At 33.2% G+C, this 21744-nt stretch overlaps 2 protein-coding genes across 2 annotated transcripts; one reads left to right on the plus strand and one right to left on the minus strand.

The window, feature by feature from the left end:
• Positions 1–7631: 7631 nt before the first annotated feature.
• Positions 7632–8654, minus strand: LOC131928622 (chemerin-like receptor 1). The gene has a single exon (XM_059284692.1). The coding sequence runs from the start codon at positions 8652–8654 to the stop codon at positions 7632–7634; it is 1023 nt and encodes a 340-aa protein (XP_059140675.1).
• A 7504-nt stretch (positions 8655–16158) lies between these two features.
• On the plus strand, positions 16159–17121 carry LOC131928641 (nociceptin receptor-like). The gene has a single exon (XM_059284716.1). It carries the CDS (start codon positions 16159–16161, stop codon positions 17119–17121), a length of 963 nt encoding a protein of 320 aa, XP_059140699.1.
• The last annotated feature ends 4623 nt before the right edge of the window (positions 17122–21744 follow it).

A 21744-nucleotide genomic window follows, 5' to 3' on the forward strand; every position in this document is an offset into this window, starting at 1 on the left:
TATATTACTTTTCCAAATTTTAAAAATGTTTCCAGCTTTAAGAGTAACATTAATAAATCAAGTCTTTTTTATTTATAATTTAAACTGTATTGCATTTTCAAGGATAACATTATATTGATTCTAACATTTTAAAAAAAAACATGCATTAGGATATTAGTTTAATTTATTCGAAGATTTAAGGTGTGGAAAAAAAAATATCATTAGAATAAAAATGATATATGATAACTAATTGCTTTTTAAAAACAAAAAGTCCAATTTTTAATTATATTTAGTAGAACAGAAATTGCTTTGAATAGATGTATGGCATAAACACGTACACTAACACAGTTATATTTCCTTTTCAATATAAGCCAGAATGCTTAATAAATAATTCCGTGTTACTTGGTCTTGTCAAAGTTCTATTGTAAATATTGTCATTTGGTGAATGTCTCTTTTATTCTATTTAGTTTAAAGTAAATAAATTAAAATTGTTTTGTCACTTTTATAATTCATTGGTAAACTTTTAAATATTATAATTGTAGACGGTTTTTTTTCATACTTGAAATTTTTACGTTCGGTAACTTTAGAAAATTAAAGGTGGATATAACAATTATATGACTGTAACTGTAAGTTTGTTTACAGTTATCCACAATTAAAAATATATTGTTTTTTCTATACTGAATTACATGCTCCAAATTGTTAAACTCAAGACAATAATTGCTTGTCTTTCAAACGTGTTTACATTTCCAAAATACTTTAACATTAACCGAAAATAGTGTCCACGCTATACTACTGATTATCAGCTGAATAATAACAATTTAATATTTGTAGCTGATGTGTTGTTTTAATTGTAGTAAGGATTGTTATAAACTGTATGATACTTATACTAGAGATTCTGTTGAAAGTCTGTTTACATAATAAGTAATGCAGTATGTTTGCAATTGATTTAATATAGGTTTATCAGGGTAAACAATATAAAAATTAGGAGCAATGAAAACAGCTTTTTTTCTAATGTGCTTGTTTGTAATTATTAATTTAATCAAATTTTAATGTATTGTTTACACTTGCTTAAAATAAATAATGAGTGCCTATACAATTTTGGCAATACAAATTGCCAAATATAATGCTGTATTTGTAAATGTATAAAATTTGAAACTTAAATGTCCAATTTACTCTAAATTAATGTTTACATTCTGTATTGTTTTATGTTTGTGTTAAATGTATAAACATTTAAAACGCTAACTTTTACTTTTACTTTAAATAATAAGTGACGTAGTATGTTTGCAAAACATATTATCCACATAACACATGATTTATATTTTCTTGTGATAATTAATTAAAATATTTAAAATACAAGGAACTAATTGAATAATAACATCACTTTAAACGTTAAAATAATTTTAATTTATAATAAACAAACTAAACTTCTAGAGTTGTATTGCACGTTTTCTAGTATCGCGTGGACTGTTAAACGTTATTATTTTACAAATGCATTTATTTTAATCTAATTTGTTTTTTTTACACTGGTTAAAATGAAAGGACAAACATTTACATATACTTTTTACATATATTTTGGCTTAGCTGCAGATTTATTTAAATATAAACAGAAGTGTTTAGGAACAAAAGTAAGTTTTCTTAGACTAAAATTTTTTTGCACCGGGGTAAAATATTTAGATACATGTCATGCATGCTGATATAAAATTAAAATATAATAAAACAAATATATATACGATCATATAGACTTTAATATTAATTAATTTATTTAAACACACAGACACACACATACACACATACACATACACACACACATACATATATATATATATATATATATATATATATATATATATATATATATATATATATATATATATATATATATATATATCTAATATATAAAGCTCAGTTCTGTATGTAATGCATTTGTATGTCGTTGGAATTGTACGAATTTAAGTGTTAGAAAATTATCGTGCGCATTTGTCTAAATGTATGAGCTAAAAAATTACTATTGAAAGTGTTGGGAAATAATTTTCATTTTTCAAATTATAGTAATAATTGTCGGCATGTTCATTAAACACAAGTTTTAAAAAAAATATCATCTTTTACAAAAATTCTAATTATGTCTTTATTTAGTCCTATAGCACTTACTTCCCTTTGATAAATTAGGAAAAACACAATTACTTCCCTTTATAAAACCATTGCATTCCGTGAAAATAATTTACTTTTTAATTACTTTGTTTTGGTGTTGGGAAAAAAAATAATTACATAATTAGCGGGGATTGATCAAGTGCAAATGTTGTAGGTATTTTACGGATAAGCTTGGAGTATTAAAATTGTTTATTAAATTGAAACAGGCGCGTTCGTTTAAGTGAGTGCAAAAGACTGTGAATAAGTTGGGGTACTATAGTCGTTCATTAAGCTAAAACAGGTGATTCCGCCCCGGGCGTTTATGTTCGCGTTAGTGTTTTCTTTGTGTTTAGGTGGGTTTGCGTTAGTGGTTGCGTTTTAATTTGGTTCGTTTTTGTTCTTTCTTTTTTCGTTTTTGTTTGTGTTTTTTTTGTTTGGGTTTGTATTTGTGTTTTTGGTTGGTTTTGCGTTTGGATTTGGTTTGTTTTCGTTTGCTTTTTTCGTTGATTTTTTTTTTGTTGGTATTGGTGTTTGTGGTTGGGTTTGTTGTTAGGTTTTTGTTTTCGTTTGCTTTTTTGTTTGTTTTTTCTTTGTGTTTGTATTGGTGTTTGTGGGTGTGGTTGTGTTTGTTGTTAAGTTTTTTTTTTGTTTGTATTTGTAATTGTGTTAGCGTTATGTTTGCGTTTTGTTGTTTTGGTTTTGGTTGGTTGTGGTTTGGGTGGGCAATGCCGGGTTTATGATGATTACTAAACACACAGGTAATGGTCTTTAACAGAAAGGTTTTTCACAGAAGCCAGAGCAGGGCCTGGCCGGGACGGCTAGTATATATATATGATGAAATATTTATTTAACAAAAGTAAACAGTATTGGTGGTTAACTGAAAAGTTTTAATCTGTTGATACAAATTTGCGTTACCAAAAATACTAACCATTCCTTGACAGATACAATAATATTTTTAAATTGTATTGTTGAAGCACGCTAAGTTCATAACTAATTGTGAATACAAATGTTGTAACAAAACAATTTCTACAAAACAGTCGTGCAATTTATTGATAACATACAATGGAAATTCACCCTCATAGACAATAGAAGGGACACGACTCATGAATAAATCGCTGTTAACATTAACAACTTACTAAAAATTGCTTGTAAATGCCTTACTTAAATTTAGAAAATAAAAGTAATGTATTGAGTGTTAATAAATTAAATTATATTGCAATGAGTGATTTGGCCATTATTTCATTATAGATCTTTAATAACTTACAGTGGTTATAACTAAAAATTAAAACAAATTAAAAAATACATATAAGTGTTATTGACATTTATCGTTCATTCAGTCTACTTAATGTTATTTGCGGTCAAGTCGTAACAACTAACGTATTACATTTTGTATCTTCAATAAGGAAGATACAGACTATGAAATACAAGAACATTATCTTAAGTACACAACAAGGCTAGACAACAATGACTGTACCAAAATCAACGCGCCAATTACTAAAGAGGAAATATCCAAGACTATAGACGGACTAAAACTAAATAAAGCTCCAGGACCAGACGGACTAACCAATGAATTTTATAAAACCTTCAAAAATGACTTAATACTCCTTTTACACGCTACATTTCAGGACATACATGAAAGAGAGGATTGTGCTACAGATTTTAACAGGGCATATATAACACTCATTCCCAAAAATGATACGGACAGGACAAAAATTATAAATTACAGACCTATATCTTTACTTAACAGTGATTATAAAATATTGACAAAAACTTTAGTTAAGAAACTCGAACCCTTCATATCTAAATTAATACACCCCGATCAGCAGTATAGCATACCAGGTAGAAACATACACAACCACACGCACTTAATCAGAGACATCATACATTATAGCACGCAGAAAGACACACAACTAGCGATTCTTAGCATCGACCAACAGAAAGCGTTCGACAGAGTAGATCATACATGGTTAATAAAAACAATAGATGCTTACAACCTAGGACACTATTTTAAAACATGGATAAAAATAATATATAACAATGCACATAGTCATTTATTAATAAACAACAGTGTTACAAGCGCTTTTCACATACAGAAATCAGTTAGACAAGGTTGTCCTTTATCTCCCCTACTATACATCCTAAGCCTAGAACCCCTACTAGAAAACATTAGACAGGAGAACTCGATTAAAGGACTGTACATTCCAAACACGGTAGGCAAGAAAATACTTGCATACGCAGACGACACTACTTTCTTAGTACAAACAGAAAAAGCAATACAGACTGTAATAGAAAAATTCAACAACTTTGGGAAAGGGAGCGGTGGAAAAATAAACGCAGAAAAATCAAAAGTAATGGGTATAGGTAAATGGAAAGGTAAAGATAACTATCACATAGACATAACAATAACTGACAAACTCAAAATTTATGGAATAACCTATACTAGCGATTCCACAATAAACGACCAAGAAACTTGGACCACACTGGAAAATAAAATAAATCACAATCTGGAAAAATACCAATACTGCAATACAACCATTTTTGCCAGAGCTGCATTAGTAAACAGATATATCATTCCAAAAATAATTTTCATAGCGACGAACTCTACAATACCCAACTCATTTATTAAAAAAAACAAACAAGCACATTAGAGAGTTCATTTTCAAAAATACGATTAGAAACATTAGCCACAAAACCTTAATAAAAAATAAATTAAATGGAGGTATAGGGCTACACGACATTCAAACTAAAATAAACACCTTCCGATTAAAACACCTGGATAGAATAAGGATAGAACCACATTATCATCCATTAGCACAATACTACATTGGGTTAAACATAAAGAGCATTTTAAAATTAAACATCATAACACCACATTACGGGGGAAATGACATAGGCAGCTTTTATAAAGAAACGCTAGCAACATTCCAAGGAAACAAAAGCATTATTGGGGAAGACACACAAAAAATATACGACATCCTAATCAAACAACAAGCGACACCCTTATACACGAGAATTAGTTGGGCCAGGGAACACAATATAATAGACATTAAAGATACATTTAGAAACCTACATAATAAACGCATTACACCAAAAGAAAGGGAAATAGCATACAGACTGATTTTTAACACAACTCCAGTTTCACGAAATACAAAGTCAAATCAAAATGTTAAAATAACATGTCAAACGTGTAAACAAAATATACAAGAAACTGAGAAACACATTTATTTAGATTGTATATTAGTACAGAAAACAAAGCAAACACTTGCGAAAATATTAAACACCACCAATCAAACAGCCACAACAAATAAAGCAATCACACTTAATTTAATTAACACGACTAGACAAAGAACAGAAGACGAAAACAGACTAGTAGCAACTGCTATTTATAGATCGACTATATGGCAAATTAGGAATAAAGTCAGATATTTTTTCACAAAATACACGGACATCGAGTTAAAAGAAATATTTCAAGCAAAGCTAAGACATAGACTGGGAACTCTCACTTAACTGAGAAAAAAAAAGAAATATACAGGAAAGAAATAAATAAAGTATTAATTTTAATTTAGACAGTCTCAAGCCAAACATCACTCGATCAGCCCCCAAGTAAATTAACATTAGAACAGTCTTCTGTTTCCCGGGTTTTAAAATGCACAACCTGAATGGTAGAAAGAGATACCTACCTCAACCCCCCCCCCAACACACACACACACACTTCCCCCCCCCCCCCCACACTCAACCGGACTGGCGGACATTTCAAGGTAGCGTGCCCTCATTGCCAAGGGTCAATTTTATGTCATGGAAAGTTTAGGAATGATAGATCAGTACGTGATTACAGAGACCCTTCTCCTACAGTCGTTTCTTTTTCTGTCCATGGGTGGCTACAGTGTGAACTTTTGACTCCGCAGCACACTAAACTAAGCAGTGAAGAGAAACCTAGTTTGCACACCTTATTTTAATCTAGTTCTTATGCCATTTTATTTTTTCCCTTTGATTATTATATATGCAATTGATGTTCATTGTTCATGTCTTTGATGCTATGTAAAATCTATCAAATATATTATTATTACTGATTTAAATGTTTAAAACAATTGAATTAATAAAAATAAAAATAAATAAAAAAATCTACCCCCTCCTCTCTCCCCCTCTATCCACTTTACCCCCAGACATGATAACCCCACAATCCCTTTAACTGTTGCAACTACCCCACCACCCACCGCAACATCAATATCCAGAACTTATTTAAAGTTCTAAATCTTGTCTCTTTCCCCTCATCTTTAACACTGCAACCTTTTGAAAACTCAAGGCGACCACTACAACACCCTTTCAACTAGTCAACTTAAGTTGTTTCCCTACATAGAAAATGCTTCACTGTCCCATTGACCCTCTCTGAAAAATTTCCTTTCCTCTCCCCACCCAGACTTCTGACACTTTCATTTGACCTTCACCCCTTTTACTGTCGTCCTTTGCAATTTTTTTTTTATAATCAAATACATGACATCATGTAAATATTCATTATGTACATTTGCAAAACCTTTTGTTTTCATTTGGTGTTCAAAATTATGTTACAAAATTTGATGTTGATGTACTTGTTTTAATTGCAAATAAAAGTATTAAAAAAAAAAAAAAAAAAAAAAAAAAGTATTACATTTTGTATCAATTGATTGTCATAAGCAGTTTATACAATAAAACAACAAAAAGACCAAGTTGTTGTTGTATTGACTGTTAATATTTAGATAGTAAAAACAATTTTAGAAATTCAATTTCTTTTATCTGTACTTTAAAAAAGAAAATTAAAACTACCGTGACAGTTTTCATTTGATAAACAAGAAAAATAAAACAATAATTTATGCTTCACTTTGTTTCAGCATTTGTGTGTATTTTTATGTGTATATGCATGTGAGTAATTTGAAGACAGTCTTGTCAAGCGTTTAAATTTGGGCGTTTTTTTTATATAAATTTTAAATATTACAATAATTTCAGTTGAAAGGGGGAGTTAGGGGAGGGGGCATTGCCATCATGTGTGTGAATATTACAGTCATTTCAGTTGAAAGGGTGAGTTAGGGGAGGGGGCATTGCCATCATGTGTGTGAATATTACAGTCATTTCAGTTGAAAGGGTGAGTTAGGGGAGGGGGCATTGCCATCATGTGTGTGAATATTACAGCCATTTCAGTTGAAAGGGTGAGTTAGGGGAGGGGGCATTGCCATCATGTGTGTGAATATTACAGCCATTTCAGTTGAAAGGGTGAGTTAGGGGAGGGGGCATTTCCATCATGTGTGTGAATATTACAGCCATTTCAGTTGAAAGGGGGAGTTAGGGGAGGGGGCATTGCCATCATGTGTGTGAATATTACAGCCATTTCAGTTGAAAGGGTGAGTTAGGGGAGGGGGCATTGCCATCATGTGTGTGAATATTACAGCCATTTCAGTTGAAAGGGCGAGTTAGGGGAGGGGGTATTGCCATCTCCTCCAGCAAAGCTATGTCTCTGATAACCAAAATTCCACCATCCTGTATAGACCATAAAACTAATGACAGTGAAATAGCTGCTTGTAAGTGGCGGAAAACTTGGAGCTTGTCGTGACGAAGATGATAAAATTAACCCCACAGCTGAGCTGGTACAAGATTTGCTTGATGCTTTTGATGAACAGGCCAGTTTTCTCGGGGACTGTGGCGTAAAATTGATAAAAATCTAGCACAGCCGTCGGCACCCACACCATGAATGTCACGAAGCAGACTACGAGGAGCATCTTAAAGACCTTGAGCTCCTGGACATTCGACTTGGTAGATTTTAAGATCCTGTACTGGAGTTGTACGACGATGAGCAAGGAGCTTAAGCTGATGATGAACAGGGTGACGATGGAGCAGAAGACGTTTAGAACTCCGAACACGTACGTGCCGATGGCGTAGTAGTTGTCACGGTAGAAGGATGTGTACGTTTCCATGGCAACCGTCGCGTTGTACGCGGCGTCATAGGACCAGGAGAAACTTGTTCGAAAAAACCAAGGCGACATTAGACCAAAAGCGAACAGATAGGTAACAGCTACGGTACGTTTGGTGTTTTTTGGTGTGAATATTCTCGCTACATGCAAAGGAAAGCTTACAGCTATTAGTCTTTCAACGGAGATGATTGTTACTATAAATATACTGATCACGATCATAGTACTTGCCAATGAGGACAAGAACACGTTAGTGAAGGTTTGATATGTTAGAGCCATTGGGGGATCGTATTTATAAACAACGCATTTGAGTTTTTTGACGCTCATGAGGATCGAATAGCCGAAGTCGCTGACTGACAAAGATATCAACATGATGTTGGTGGTGCTTTGCAAGCCGTTGTGGTAGAGAACTACGACGTTGAAGATGTTGCCTAGGATTCCGAAGACAGCGAGGAGGTGGTAGATTACACAGTTGAAGAGAAGATCCAAGACGACGTAAACATCACTGCTGAGATCGTTGGTGCTTTTAGTGGGCTCTATAGCATCAGTGACCGCGTCCCAGTCTAACGTTGTGATAGAGTCTGTAGCGTTTGGTGTTGTCTTGTATGCCATGGAAAATATTTATTGAGTCTTCCGAGTTATGTAAATTTATATTTTAATCTTTTTGTAGACAGAAAACAACTTTGTTTAAGCTTAATACCGATAAAATCAAAATGATTTTCACGTTCATTATATCCTTCAAGGTTTAAACAAATTAGCTAGAAATAATGCTTTATAACATTCTGAATATTGTTTACTTCCTAATGTATCATTGCTATCCAATTTAAACTTATCGAACATTCAGATGAAACTATAAACGACTGGTTTATATATAAAAAATTTAACTTATGGAAAAAGAACAGGTACACGTGTGTCCATATATATGAATGCAAAAAATATTCTATTAAAGAAAAACATAAATTTTAATCATTTATTGATTTTTTTTCAAAACACATTCGGTAATGCGTATGATAGATGAAGAAATTACATTGTCGATAATTATTGTAGCTTTATTATTTGGATGAAGTTTCCGTTTAAAATTTCCCCTTACTTTCACACCAATTTTGTCCTTCATTTGAACACAGTAAAGTGTTTCTAAATTTAACAATTGCGAGATCTGATCATTTATATTTAAAAAAAAAACGAAAACAATTTAGCTATGCACATTTTATTGCAAAAAGAAGAGCTAAACATTTACAAATATAATTATAAGAATTTTTTTTTCTAGTTGGTTCTTTAATAGTGCTCATTTTGTTACATTAGCAATTATTTCGATTTACGATTTAAAACAATTTAAATAATTTGTGGATTAGCAACATACTTAAAATGAGTTTAAGTAATAGAAAAATCGCAGTAACATTTTAATATTATAAAACGTTTTCTTTTTGTCGATATAAAATTATCCAATTTGTTCTAGGTACTAACATTTTCTTAACCTCTACGTTCCATTATCAAGTAAACTGTTAATCATATTTCTCCGTGGATCGACAAAATTCGATGACTGTTTTATTTTTTTTTAATGGGACAATTACTGTCAAATACAGATTAAAGTGTCCAAAAATATTTTTTTCACGACCTTTGCAAACCTAGTTGGGTGGAAGTCGGAGATTTTTGTTCAAGATAAAAAATAAGAGAACATTTTCTAAGAAGTAACATTATGGGATAAAAGGTTAATAGATAATAACAATTCTTGATTTTGTGATGTGTTAAGTGTTAAAATAAATATAAATTTCCTGGCATACGATTTCTTGAAACGTTTACAATATATTCAATACTTTAAAAAAAATTAATCTGAAATATTCGCTCTACAATAAGTCATTCTTTTCGCTTGAGAAGGATAAAAGGCATCCACTGCCCAAACACCATCTCCATTGATAGACTACTTAGAGAGATGAAAATGGAAGCAGTTTCCGAAATAATCGAAAAAAGCAGGAGGGATCACTCCTAAGCTTTCTCGAATATTCTTAAATAACACTCCGGTGGACGGCAACTCGGGATATAGACATGATTTTTAATCAATTTTAAATACTTAAACTTTTTAAAAATATAATACAATTTCGTAGAGAAAGGAAGTGAACAGCAAACAATGTGCGGAAAATTAGTACTTTATAAATTTATATACGTTTTTCGAAAAATCGGAAATAGCGTAAAGTACTTCTTCCGTTAAATGGAAATTACTCAAAATTTGAAAGAAGGCAGAGAGAATTAGATCTTTTACATATTCGTGACATTTCATCTATCTATCTGAAACAGTACCCATCTTACAGGCTTTTGAAAATTCTAAACGTAGAATTAGTTCCACTTCTGGTTACCGGAAATCACTGAAAAGTTGATACAGAATTACAGATTTGATATTACACTTATATATTAAACGTCATGAACCTAGCTGTAATGGTACTCAAGTTATCGTGTTCACAGACACATCAATAGACATATTGGCAAAACTGCTATACTATGTTTTTCCGACTCAATGAGGTGTAAATTTGTGAAAATCTCGATTTCGATTGTTTGCACAATTACAATACTTCCTCAATACTTCGTATACGAGAAAGTGAAAAGAAGATGGCGCTGGATGGGACTCGTCCTAAAAATAAATCCAGTTAATATCACAGGAATGGCGCCTAACTGGACGCCTTAAGGGAACAAGAAAACATGGGAAGCCAAGGGAGACGTGGAGGCGTGAGCAGAAAATCAACTGACAAAAACAGGACTATCTTGGAGGAGTGCATAGAAAATTGCCAGAGACCAAAAGTGAAAAGAGCTTTCTGTGGCGCCCCATGTGTCCTGGGTACAAAAGGAAAAGATAAAGATGATGCGTGTTGCAACTCCCTACCCTATAGATAGTGGACATCACGAACACGTAAGTGAAATTCTCTTTCCGAATCTGACGGTCCATGGGGCAAGTGAAGTAGAGTTTCTGTGACCTCGGCATATGAAGGGAGAATGTGGTCATCACTATGCCTAGCCGCCTTTAATTTCCCTAATGTGAGATAGGTACCCATCAGAGCTGGGTGGACTCAATGACTTTTACTTGAACCCGGATTTGAACTCGTAAATCAGATAAAAACAGAAAGAAGTACAGAATACAAGAAATGATATAAAAAAAATAGCGCCTCAAGTAACAGAACTAAAATAACGAGGAAATAAATACTATCTATAGCATTTACTATTAAAACTACACTAAAACAAAAAAAAAGCAAAATTACTGAAACATATATATCCTACCTAATTGAACACAGCTACACACAAAATAAGCGATCAAATATATATAATTTCAAATCCCAACTCCCTCTGACTATTGAAACACACAAACTACTACTGAACCACAACGTGCCAAACGCCTAAGTTTTTTCAGTCTTTTTCAATGTTTTGATACCAATTTAACCGTCTCGATGGCATTATTTTAATTTATTGAAACCGAATACATGGTGTTATTTTTATTAATTAATACCATGTATACAGTTTTATTTTAATTAATTGAAACAGTCCACTTAGCATTATTTTAATTAGTTGATACCATCTACAAAGAAGTCTAGTCAACTAAAATTTATCATTTATTTTTACAACTAATTTTTCCTTCTTCTTTCATAAATATAATACAAAACTGAATCTCATCCAGGACAAATTAGTATATTGTGTCACCATGTTATTCGCCATGACTCCGATTTCAACACTGCTTTTCTTTCTGGATTTTTTTTCATAGTCTTTGTTCACCGAGAACTATTTCGCAAGGCAGCCGTTGTTTGGAGTGTGAGTTTTCTCATGGGTTGCTCTTCTAACCAGCCTCATTTGCCCGGGGTTTGAACTCGAGTCTTTTAAAGTTGGCAACTGTACACTCTCGCCCGACCACGCTGCCCCCTGCCACCTATCGTCATCGGACGTTGTGACTGTCCAGGTTAAAGGATCATCCTTACAGCTTTCAATATGAATCGTTTCCTATGGCTGATGGTACATAGTTTAGTTAAACCTAGACATCATAATAGTCACTGTTGCATATTTAATTTACACTTAGTTCTTCTTCTTGGACGTGAAAACACCCCCCCATCAAAATTAAATATTACTTGTTTAGCGCCACATAAATCATTGACTCAGATTATATTTAAATCGATTCAAATGTATTTACAACACTGAAGGCTAAGAATAAAGTAGTGATAAATTTAATGCTTAAAAAAATGCAAGTTTTATTTAGTTAAACAACTGTAAGACATCCCTGAGCGCAACATGGCACATCTTTCTTTTTCTTCTTCATCGTCCTTAATTTTAGTGTTGGCAGGGATCCCCCTTCAACACAACTGATTATGCGCCATTGAGGCCATTGACTCCGATTTCAGCAGGCTTTTCATTTTGGGTTTGCTTCCATAGCCTTTGTGCAACCAAGAACAAAGTACAAGGCAGCAGTTTTTGATTTTGGAGTGTCCCTCCTAGAAGAGTGGCTGTCCCTAGCTAACGAGCCTCATCTGCCCGAGGGTTCGAACTCGAGACTTTTCGGCTCAGCAACCATGAGCTTTACCGACTCGACCACGCCGACCCCACATTGTAAATGTTTTATAAGACTGTTGGGCGGTTTAGCGGTAGAATGCGCACATGAAAGCAACGAGTTCTAGAACGTAGGTCGTCCCCTGACCGAACTGCTGACCACCCTCCCAAACCAGGTGGTGCCCCAAGTGGTGCGATGTACCGAACAAGGAAGCAAAAGCTTGGCTGATACCCACGAGTCTAACGGCTGGTAATACACGATTCTTACCCCTGCCCAAGTCTACATGGCTAATGAACATTGCTTGGGCCGGCAAGAGTAAGGTTGATTTTTTTTGTTTATAATAAGTTATTCACATTTTGTGAGTTATCGAATTTGTTTTCTTGAAAAGACTGCTGTAGACAATATGTAAAAAAAGCACTATAACAAAATGTAAGAGAGCACATTTGTTAATCAAACTTTATTTAAAAACAAAAAGACATTTGCAATACGCTTTGCTAAATTGTGGAAATAGGCATATTCTTTGTTATAAAAAAATAAAAGTAGATAGATACAATATTTTATTGTGTTAATTTGTTTATAATATTTATTCAGATTTATTATTAAAAACCAAAATTGCACCCAACAATAATATGTGCACTGGTAGCAGGGCAAATGAACACATGAGAAATTATCTTAAGACAAATGATTCCAGACAAAATATCCCCCCACCCCCTAAGAGTGTGACGTCATTTATATGGTTAACAGAAAAATGCGCAAACGGAAATCTGCGCAAACAAAAAAATACACAAATACAAACTAATTACAACGATACACATGAATTTTGTCATATTTCGTGGAAGAGTGTTTCATTATGCTACAATGTACAAATGTTCATTTTTGATAATGTCTATAAATGCTCGATGAAAGAAAACAAAATGCCCTAGCGCACTTTTTTTTGTGCCCAGTTTTTTGTGTGAAGTTTTCCGTTGCCCATCTTTCTGGTCACCCATTTACAGACGACCCCTTACTTTTCTTTGGAGATGATGTAAAGTTTTGTTTCCACATTGTATTAGCAAGTTGAGCATATCAAGGCCTCGCGTCTGTAAACACCACCTCTAGAAGTCCGAGTAAATGCCTGAGTTTCTGTTCTTCAAATGGAGCTGGCGGTGATGTAAATGATGAAGTTGACGCTGCAGCTGAGCATGTACAAGACTGTCTTAACATCTTGACATAAATAAGCCGTTGTAAAGGAGACCTGAGTCGCGTACTGTGTGATGAAGTCCATCAGGCATGTGGGGATCCAAATGATGGCCGCCACTACACACACGACTAGATACAAGATAAACATTCTCCTACGTAAAGATTGAAGATCCCACATCTTAGAAATATTGCACATCACATCAAACATTTATGTATACAATTTGGATGCATACATGTTTATTAGTTTATTAACATACTAGACAGGACCTAAAATTATCTTCACTTGTGAAATAAAGAAATGTTCTAACAAAAAAAAACACGCATTTTAAAATACATCTGAAAAGCTTTCATTGCGCTTTTGCATTTAGAAAAATGTATGAATATATACATACATATATATATATATATATATATATATATATATATATATATATATATATATATATATATATATATATATATATATATATATATATATATATATAGCGATGTTGTAAAGTAGAGGTGAACTAGATATAGAAAGTTATGTCAGTCTATAATTCGGTAGCATTTTTATACAAAAACACTTAAAAAATTAAGTACCATCAACAATACTATATTTAGAGTCTATATACTTTTAAATACATCATAATTTTTCACTAGAATAATCTACAAATTAGCTAGAGTCTTGAAGAAAATTACATACAAGTTAATACCACCCTCAGATAGCGATGACGTATTATTTATCGTACGACTATAATTGCCATGATTATCTGTAAAATTAAGTGGTTTTTTTTTAAATAAAAAAAGACTTAATACTCTACAATCCCAAGCTAGAAGAATCATAATTAGGATATAATTATTATGTAAACTATTGACTTTAACCTTGCATATAATTTTTTACAACCAGTGTTTTGTTCCTGTTTATTTGTACAGCAATAATTTTTCTTCAACGGTCAAGTATTTTAAAATAATCGACGTTCAACTTTCGGTATACAATTTCAAGTCTAATTTAAAGACGTCATCGGTATTAATATCATGTAATTTCCGTAATTTTCTGGTCGGTCTGATATTTCATTGCCACAGACGATTAAAGAGAAAATAGCACATTAGCTTAATGAATTAAATTCTTATAATTGTATGTGACATTTTAGAAGACCTTTTACTTATCGATTGTCCACATTTTAAATCGGGTACGTTTGTTACAGCTTAGATACGAAACGCCTCAAATAGAGTGACATTAAAATGAACTGAACGAGACGTTGTTTTAGAAAGGGTTGAGTACAGTGTGTGGTAATGACCGTTTCTTGAATTGTGTAAATATTCTCAGATTTAGTCGACGAGAAAGAAACTAAGTAAATGGTTTTGTTTTAAATTAACATTAAATGCAAAATACGTCATACGTAATCATAAGGCGGATCTAATAAACCGAGACTTACTGTACTACGTTAGTTATCTGGCGCAAGTGTTATTGAAACTTTAATCTAAAGGTTTTAATTTAGTATTTTGAAATTTAATTTGAATATATAATTTGAATATTTTAAATTCTATAAAGAAAAAAAAAAGCAATTAAAAATGTAATGAAATTATATTTTGAGAGTGTGATTAATTGAAAATAATAATTGAAAGTCAATTTGTATAAGCTTTTCAATCTCTATAGAATTTACATTATTATTATTGATTGCAAAAATCGTTATAAAAATTAATTACAAATGTTTATAAAAACATTTACTAAAAATAAGACAATTTAAAAAATAGAACTCAATGCATCCCTTATTAAATAACTATAAAGAAAAGTGTGAGTCGCTATATTATTATTATTATGCAATGAATATCACTACTAAAATATTTAGGAGAGACCCACACCCTTTTTAATTAAAAAAATTATATATATATATACACATATATATATATATATATATATATATATATATATATATATATATATATATATATATATATATATATATATATATATATATATATATATATAACACGATTTAACAACACGATTCGATTCTATAAATATATAATAAATACTAATTTAAAATTGCAATTAGTTTTTGTTTTTTACTAACAACCTTCACTGATGTACTAAAAGAGAGAAAATAAAAAAATTGTAAATGTACAGAAAAGCATCATTGTTAAAATATATGTATAGAAAAACATGTGTCGCAATATTATGTGGTAAATACGCCTATTAAATTTCTTAATTTGAAATCAAACGCGAAACGTGTAAATATCAAAATTAACCATGATAAGTACATGTACATTTAAAGTTGAAACTCAAAACAGAATGTTTATCATTTGATGTTAAATTTGAATCTTACATTTCATGTGCAATTTAACATTTCATTTATTTATTTTTGCTTTTTGTCTTAGTAAAAAAAAAAGCAAGTTGGTTTAGCATTACTGACTACGTCGCAAAAAAAAATATTTGAAATGGCGGTTGAAGAAGATGTTTTGTACGTACTTGACCTGCTGGTCGACTGTGGGCTTTTATTCGTCCTCGCCCTACTCGGCATCTTTGGGAACATCAGCAACATCCTGGTCCTACGCCTGCAAGGGTTCACCGACACCACCAACATGATATTGATCTCCCTATCGTTCACTGATCTGCTCGTGTCAGTCCTATACACCCTCACCCAACTCCACACCTTGATTTCACAGTTCAATATTGTTTTATCGATCACCATTCCTAGTCTGTTGGGTGTTTGTTTACTTCCGCTGACCTTCACCTTGATCGCCATCAGTATCTGCCACACGACCTTCATAGCCGTAGAACGCGCGGTCGCCGTCTGCTTCCCGTTCCACGTGACCAGGATCTTCACCAGATCAGCCACCAAAAACATCCTCATCGCCATCTACGCATTGACCTTCGGCTTAACCTCGCCTCATTACTTTATCGCTGGTTTCCAGTGGAGTTTTAACGAATTTCTCAACGCGACGATAGCAACGATCGTAGAAGAACCGTTCCCCATGGATCACGTTATATTCAACACTTACAGTCTGGTGTTTGTAAATATCCTCTACTCTGTTGTTACTTTAATCATCATCGTCGTATGTTCTTTCCTGATTATTATACAACTAATAAAAATGGGACATAAGAATGTGGCTAAACAAGCTCGCTATAAAAAAAACGAATTGAAAGTGTTTAAAACTCTTCTAGTCGTGTGTGTAGTGGCTGCCATCATCTGGATCCCCACTTGTCTGATGGACTTCATCACACAGTACGCGACTCAGGTCTCCTTTACAACGGCGTATTTATGTCAAGATGTTAAGACAGTTTTGTACATGCTCAGCAGTAGCGTCAACTTTATCATCTACATCACCACAAGCTCCAAGTTTTATAAAACTTATAAGAGGATCTTCTGTCGAGGGGAATACAGAAGTTTAATGCGTTAGCGCTTGGTATAATGTAGAGTAGATTTGACTTGATCGGTATAATGTAAATTTGACTTGATCAATATAATGTAGAGTTGACTTGATCAGTATAATGAAGATTTGACTTGATTGTTAAAATGTAGAATATAAATGACTTGATCGGTATAATGTAGATTTGACTTGATCAGTATAATGTAGAGTTGACTTGATCGGTATAATGTAGACTAGAGTTGACTTAAATAATCGTTAATTGATGGTGAATGCATATGAAGTTAGTTGACTTTTTTTGTTGTTTTTGTTACCAGCAAACGAATATTAGTCTCTCCTACCTCTCTAAGTATGCTCTAATTAACCTAACAATGGAGTTGTAGAATTGTGTAACTCAGGCTAGAAACTTGCAGATTATTGTTGCAGAGAAAAAAAAATCTTTTACTTTGATTTGCAGGACATGCTTGTGTTGTTGATTGGCTGGTGTTATGTTAGTGCAATCAATTTATAAACATAATATTTTAAGTTGGTGTACATCTAGGTGATCGATTGCCTAGATTGGTTATTCTCTTTTATCGTATTTCTTGCGAAATGTGTGTACATCTAGATGGCCTAGATTTGTGTTAATGTTTAATTTTTTAATGCTACATGTGTGTAAATCAATATTGCCTAGATTTGTGATTATATTTTATCTCATTTCATGTTATTTTTTTTGTAAGTTTATTAAAATTATTGAAGTTTCCTTAAAAAAACTTTATAAAGAATTTAGAAATTCATAATCATAGCCATGTGGGGTGTCAGTGGTTTTTCTAAAAGACATTCAGACCGTCGGCACATTACACTCACTTCAGAGGCGCTACGGGGACAAACTTTCGATTTACACCCCCCTCAAACTTTCGATTTACACCCCCCCCCCCTCAAACTTTCAATTTGTTTTTCCAACCCATTTTGGCGCCCCCCTAAGGTCGGCTCCCGAGGACATATGTCCCCCCCCCCGCCCCCTCGCTACGCCTCTGACTCACTTACGTACTAAGAATCATTTGTATTTATAAGTTGGTAAAACGCATGAATAAAGCTGAACTATTTGATGTTGATAAAACACTCGACTTTTCCTCAATACTAGACTTTTTATTGGTTTAGACTAAAGTTTGCTGGGAGTCAAATAGCCAGTTAATCCACCTAAAACATGATAACAACGTGTTTCCAGGAATTCGTCCATTATAAAAGAAAACAGTCAGAAAACTAATAAAAACGAACTAAAATTCTGATAAAATGGCTAGCCTGTATTGTTACTCCAAAAAATAAAGACTGAAAGTATGAATGACAGAGTACGTTATGAATCAGTCTATGACATGTTACTATATTGTTCAAAATAGTAACTTCATTTGCATGATGTTTTTCTTTTTATAATAAATCTATGTATTTTTTGTTACATATACAGTTATTAATAATAACTTTTCAATGTTTATGATTAAAATTTAAATAGTTTTTAGCATAACAGCTTAGACATTATTATTATATTTTACCGAGAAATATAGTTCTAAACTTGTAAAATTTCTTACTATTTGTTAAAAAAATAATACGCAAAATAAGAAGAATTTCCAAGAAATTTGTTAAGATTTGAATTTTCATACTGTTTACCTATTAAAATCGATGTTCTTGTTTTATTTTGAAATAGCTCACGTTGTATTGAAACGACTGGCTCCGTCATAAACTATTTGAAATGACCGATGAAGCATGTGTCGTCTACCTACTCGACATACTGGTCCACCGTGGCTTCATCTTCATCCTCTTTCTTCTCTGCATCGTTTGGAGCATCAGCAACATCCTGGTACCACGTCTGTCAGGGTTCAACGCTACAACAAACATCGTATCAATCTCCTTCTCATTCACCGATCTGCGAGTCTCAAGGCTACACACTCTCACCCAGGCAAACGGATTCTTTTCGAAATTTGACTTCATATTTTCCATCAACATCCCCAGTCTGATAAACGTTTTTGTTCTATCCTCTGTCCATCAGATGGTTCGCCATCAGTATCTGTCCCGTGACCCTCATTGTATCGGTTGCTGTTTCACGTCGCTTTGATATTTACCAAGACATAGGTCAAGAGAATCGATATTGATACATACTTGTTGACTGTTACTCAACTTCGCTGCATTATTCAGTGAAAATTCTCCAGTGAAGTTTTGATGAAGTGTTGAACGTGACGATCATAGAAGAGCCGTTTCTACATAGACGCTAATATATTCAACACCTTCCATCCAGTGGTTTCAAATATTCTCCTCTGTTGTTACTTCAACCCTAGTTGTTGATTGTTATTTGTTTAGCGTGCAGCTTATAAAGAAGGGAATATACCAATGAAGTCAAATGCGGGAGAGGTCGATAAGATGTGTTTTTTTTAATTGGACGTTAATTTTCAGGGTAGTTATAGATACAATCACGACTGCAAGTAACTAAATACAATTTTTTCTATAATTATTGTGTTATTCCCCGTAACAGTCGTTTTGTAATAGTATCTGTAGGAATTATCGTGCACTTATTATTAACCGTTATGTAGTTTTATATCTATGTTACATTGTTTTAATGTAATTTTCGTATATTTGTAAGTAAAAATCAGTGTATCTTGTTGTAGGTAATTTTTTTTAATACTTGTAAATCTAACGTTGTTAATTTTAGTTTTGGTCGTCTATGTTTTATGGTATCCCCAATTTTAAACACATTTAAAATGGATTTAAAAAAAAGTTTCAGAATATAAATTGGTGTATAGAAACTTTAAAAAAATATGCAAATGAACATCTCCCGAAATAAACTATTAATACCAAACTAATATGTTGAAGTTTGTTCTATTTGTAAACTCTCTCAAATATTTTGGCATTGTCAATATTTACCACTTTTATCTTAGAGTAGAATTGTCACTATTTACAATTTTTTCTTAGAGTAGAATAATTGTCAATAGTTACCACTTTTCCCCTTAGAGTAGAATTGTCAATATTTACCAATTTTTTCATTAGAGGAGAATTGTCAATATTTTTCATTTTTTTTCCTTGGAGTAGAATTGTCAATAGTTACCACTTTTTTCTTAGGGTAGAACTGTTACTATTTACCATTTTCTATTTCCTTAGAGTAGAATTCTCAGTGTTTACCACTTGATCTCAAATGCAAGAAAAAATTGTCAGATTCCTTTAGAAAAGGTGTGGTAGCGAATAAAAAAAATAATGAGAATAGTAGTTTCCAATTGTAATATTTCTTGAGTCTGGCGAGGCATGAGACAAGACCTGCATTTGTCCACACTACCACCCATATGCCACAGTTGGTGCTGTATGAAAACATTGAGTGTTCGTAGATCAACTTCCACGACCGTCCGTGTGTAAGGGCGCTCTTGTGACACATAATAGCTGGGGCGCCGGGTGCTACCCTTGGTTTGATTTAGTTGTAGATTGTAGTAGCCCACACGACCCCTGTTGGATGGTGCTCTTTAAAACTAGGTAACGTAATATGGGACGGAGTAGCCTAGGGGTAAAGAGCTGGACTGCTAACCCGTAAGTCTCGAGTTCGAATTCTGGGTTCAAGTCCACCCAGCTCTGATGGGTGCCTAACTCACGTTAGGGAAAGTAAAGGCGGCTGGGTATAGTGCTGACCACACTATCCCTTCACATACCGAGGTCACAGAAACAAGTGAACTCTACGTCACTTGCCCTATAGACCGTCAGGTTTGAAAGAGAACTTAACTAGGTAACATAATGTGGAAGACTAGGCGCTACAGGCCACATATTATAGGACGTGTGTAGTGACTCAACCAAAGACACGATTTACAACAAAAAAATAATAAGATAAAACTTCGTGTTGTGTCAAGAAATATTACCTTTTAATTTAAACTATACGACAAATTAACAAACCTTCAGTATTCACAACATTTTGAGGTACGTATAATAACAAGAAATCTGACTCTATAAATCTGAGAGACGATTTAATGATTGCGCAATGGAAATCAAGTAGAGCTAAAAGTTTGTCATGTATGGCCTTTCCCAACACCCCAAAACGCCTGTCTCATTACTTCAAAGTTAGCAGATGTCTAATTCAATCTACGAGTCTCACTAATTAAGTAAATCACATAGTCTCACTACAAGTATCTGTATGTAAGTCTCATTACTTGAGCTTAAACAAGTGCCTTTATGTAAGTCTCACTACAAGTGTCTGTATGTAAGTCTCATTACTTGAGCTTAAACAAGTGCCTTTATGTAAGTCTCACTACAAGTGTCTGTATGTAAGTCTCACTACTAGAGCTTAAACAAGTGGCTGTATGTAAGTCACACTACAAGTGTCTGTATGTAAGTCTCACTACCTTAGTTTAAACAAGTGTCTGTAATGTAAGTCTCACTACTTGAGCTTAAACAAGTGTCTGTATGTAAGTCTCACTACCTGAGCTTAAACAAGTGTCTGTATGTAAGTCTCACTACCTGAGCTTAAACAAGTGCCTGTATGTAAGTCTGACTACCTGAGCTTAAACAAGTGCCTGTATTTGTTCTCACTACCTGAGCTTAAACAAGTGCCTGTATTTGTTCTCACTACTTGAGCTTAAACAAGTGGCTGTATGTAAGTCTCACTACAAGTGTCTCTATGTAAGTCTCACTACAAATGTCTGTATGTAAGTCTCA

The sequence above is a fragment of the Physella acuta genome, unplaced genomic scaffold (genome assembly GCF_028476545.2).
Source record: "Physella acuta isolate Inbredline_101_S28 unplaced genomic scaffold, ASM2847654v3 ptg001528l, whole genome shotgun sequence".
Classification (NCBI taxonomy): domain Eukaryota; kingdom Metazoa; phylum Mollusca; class Gastropoda; family Physidae; genus Physella; species Physella acuta.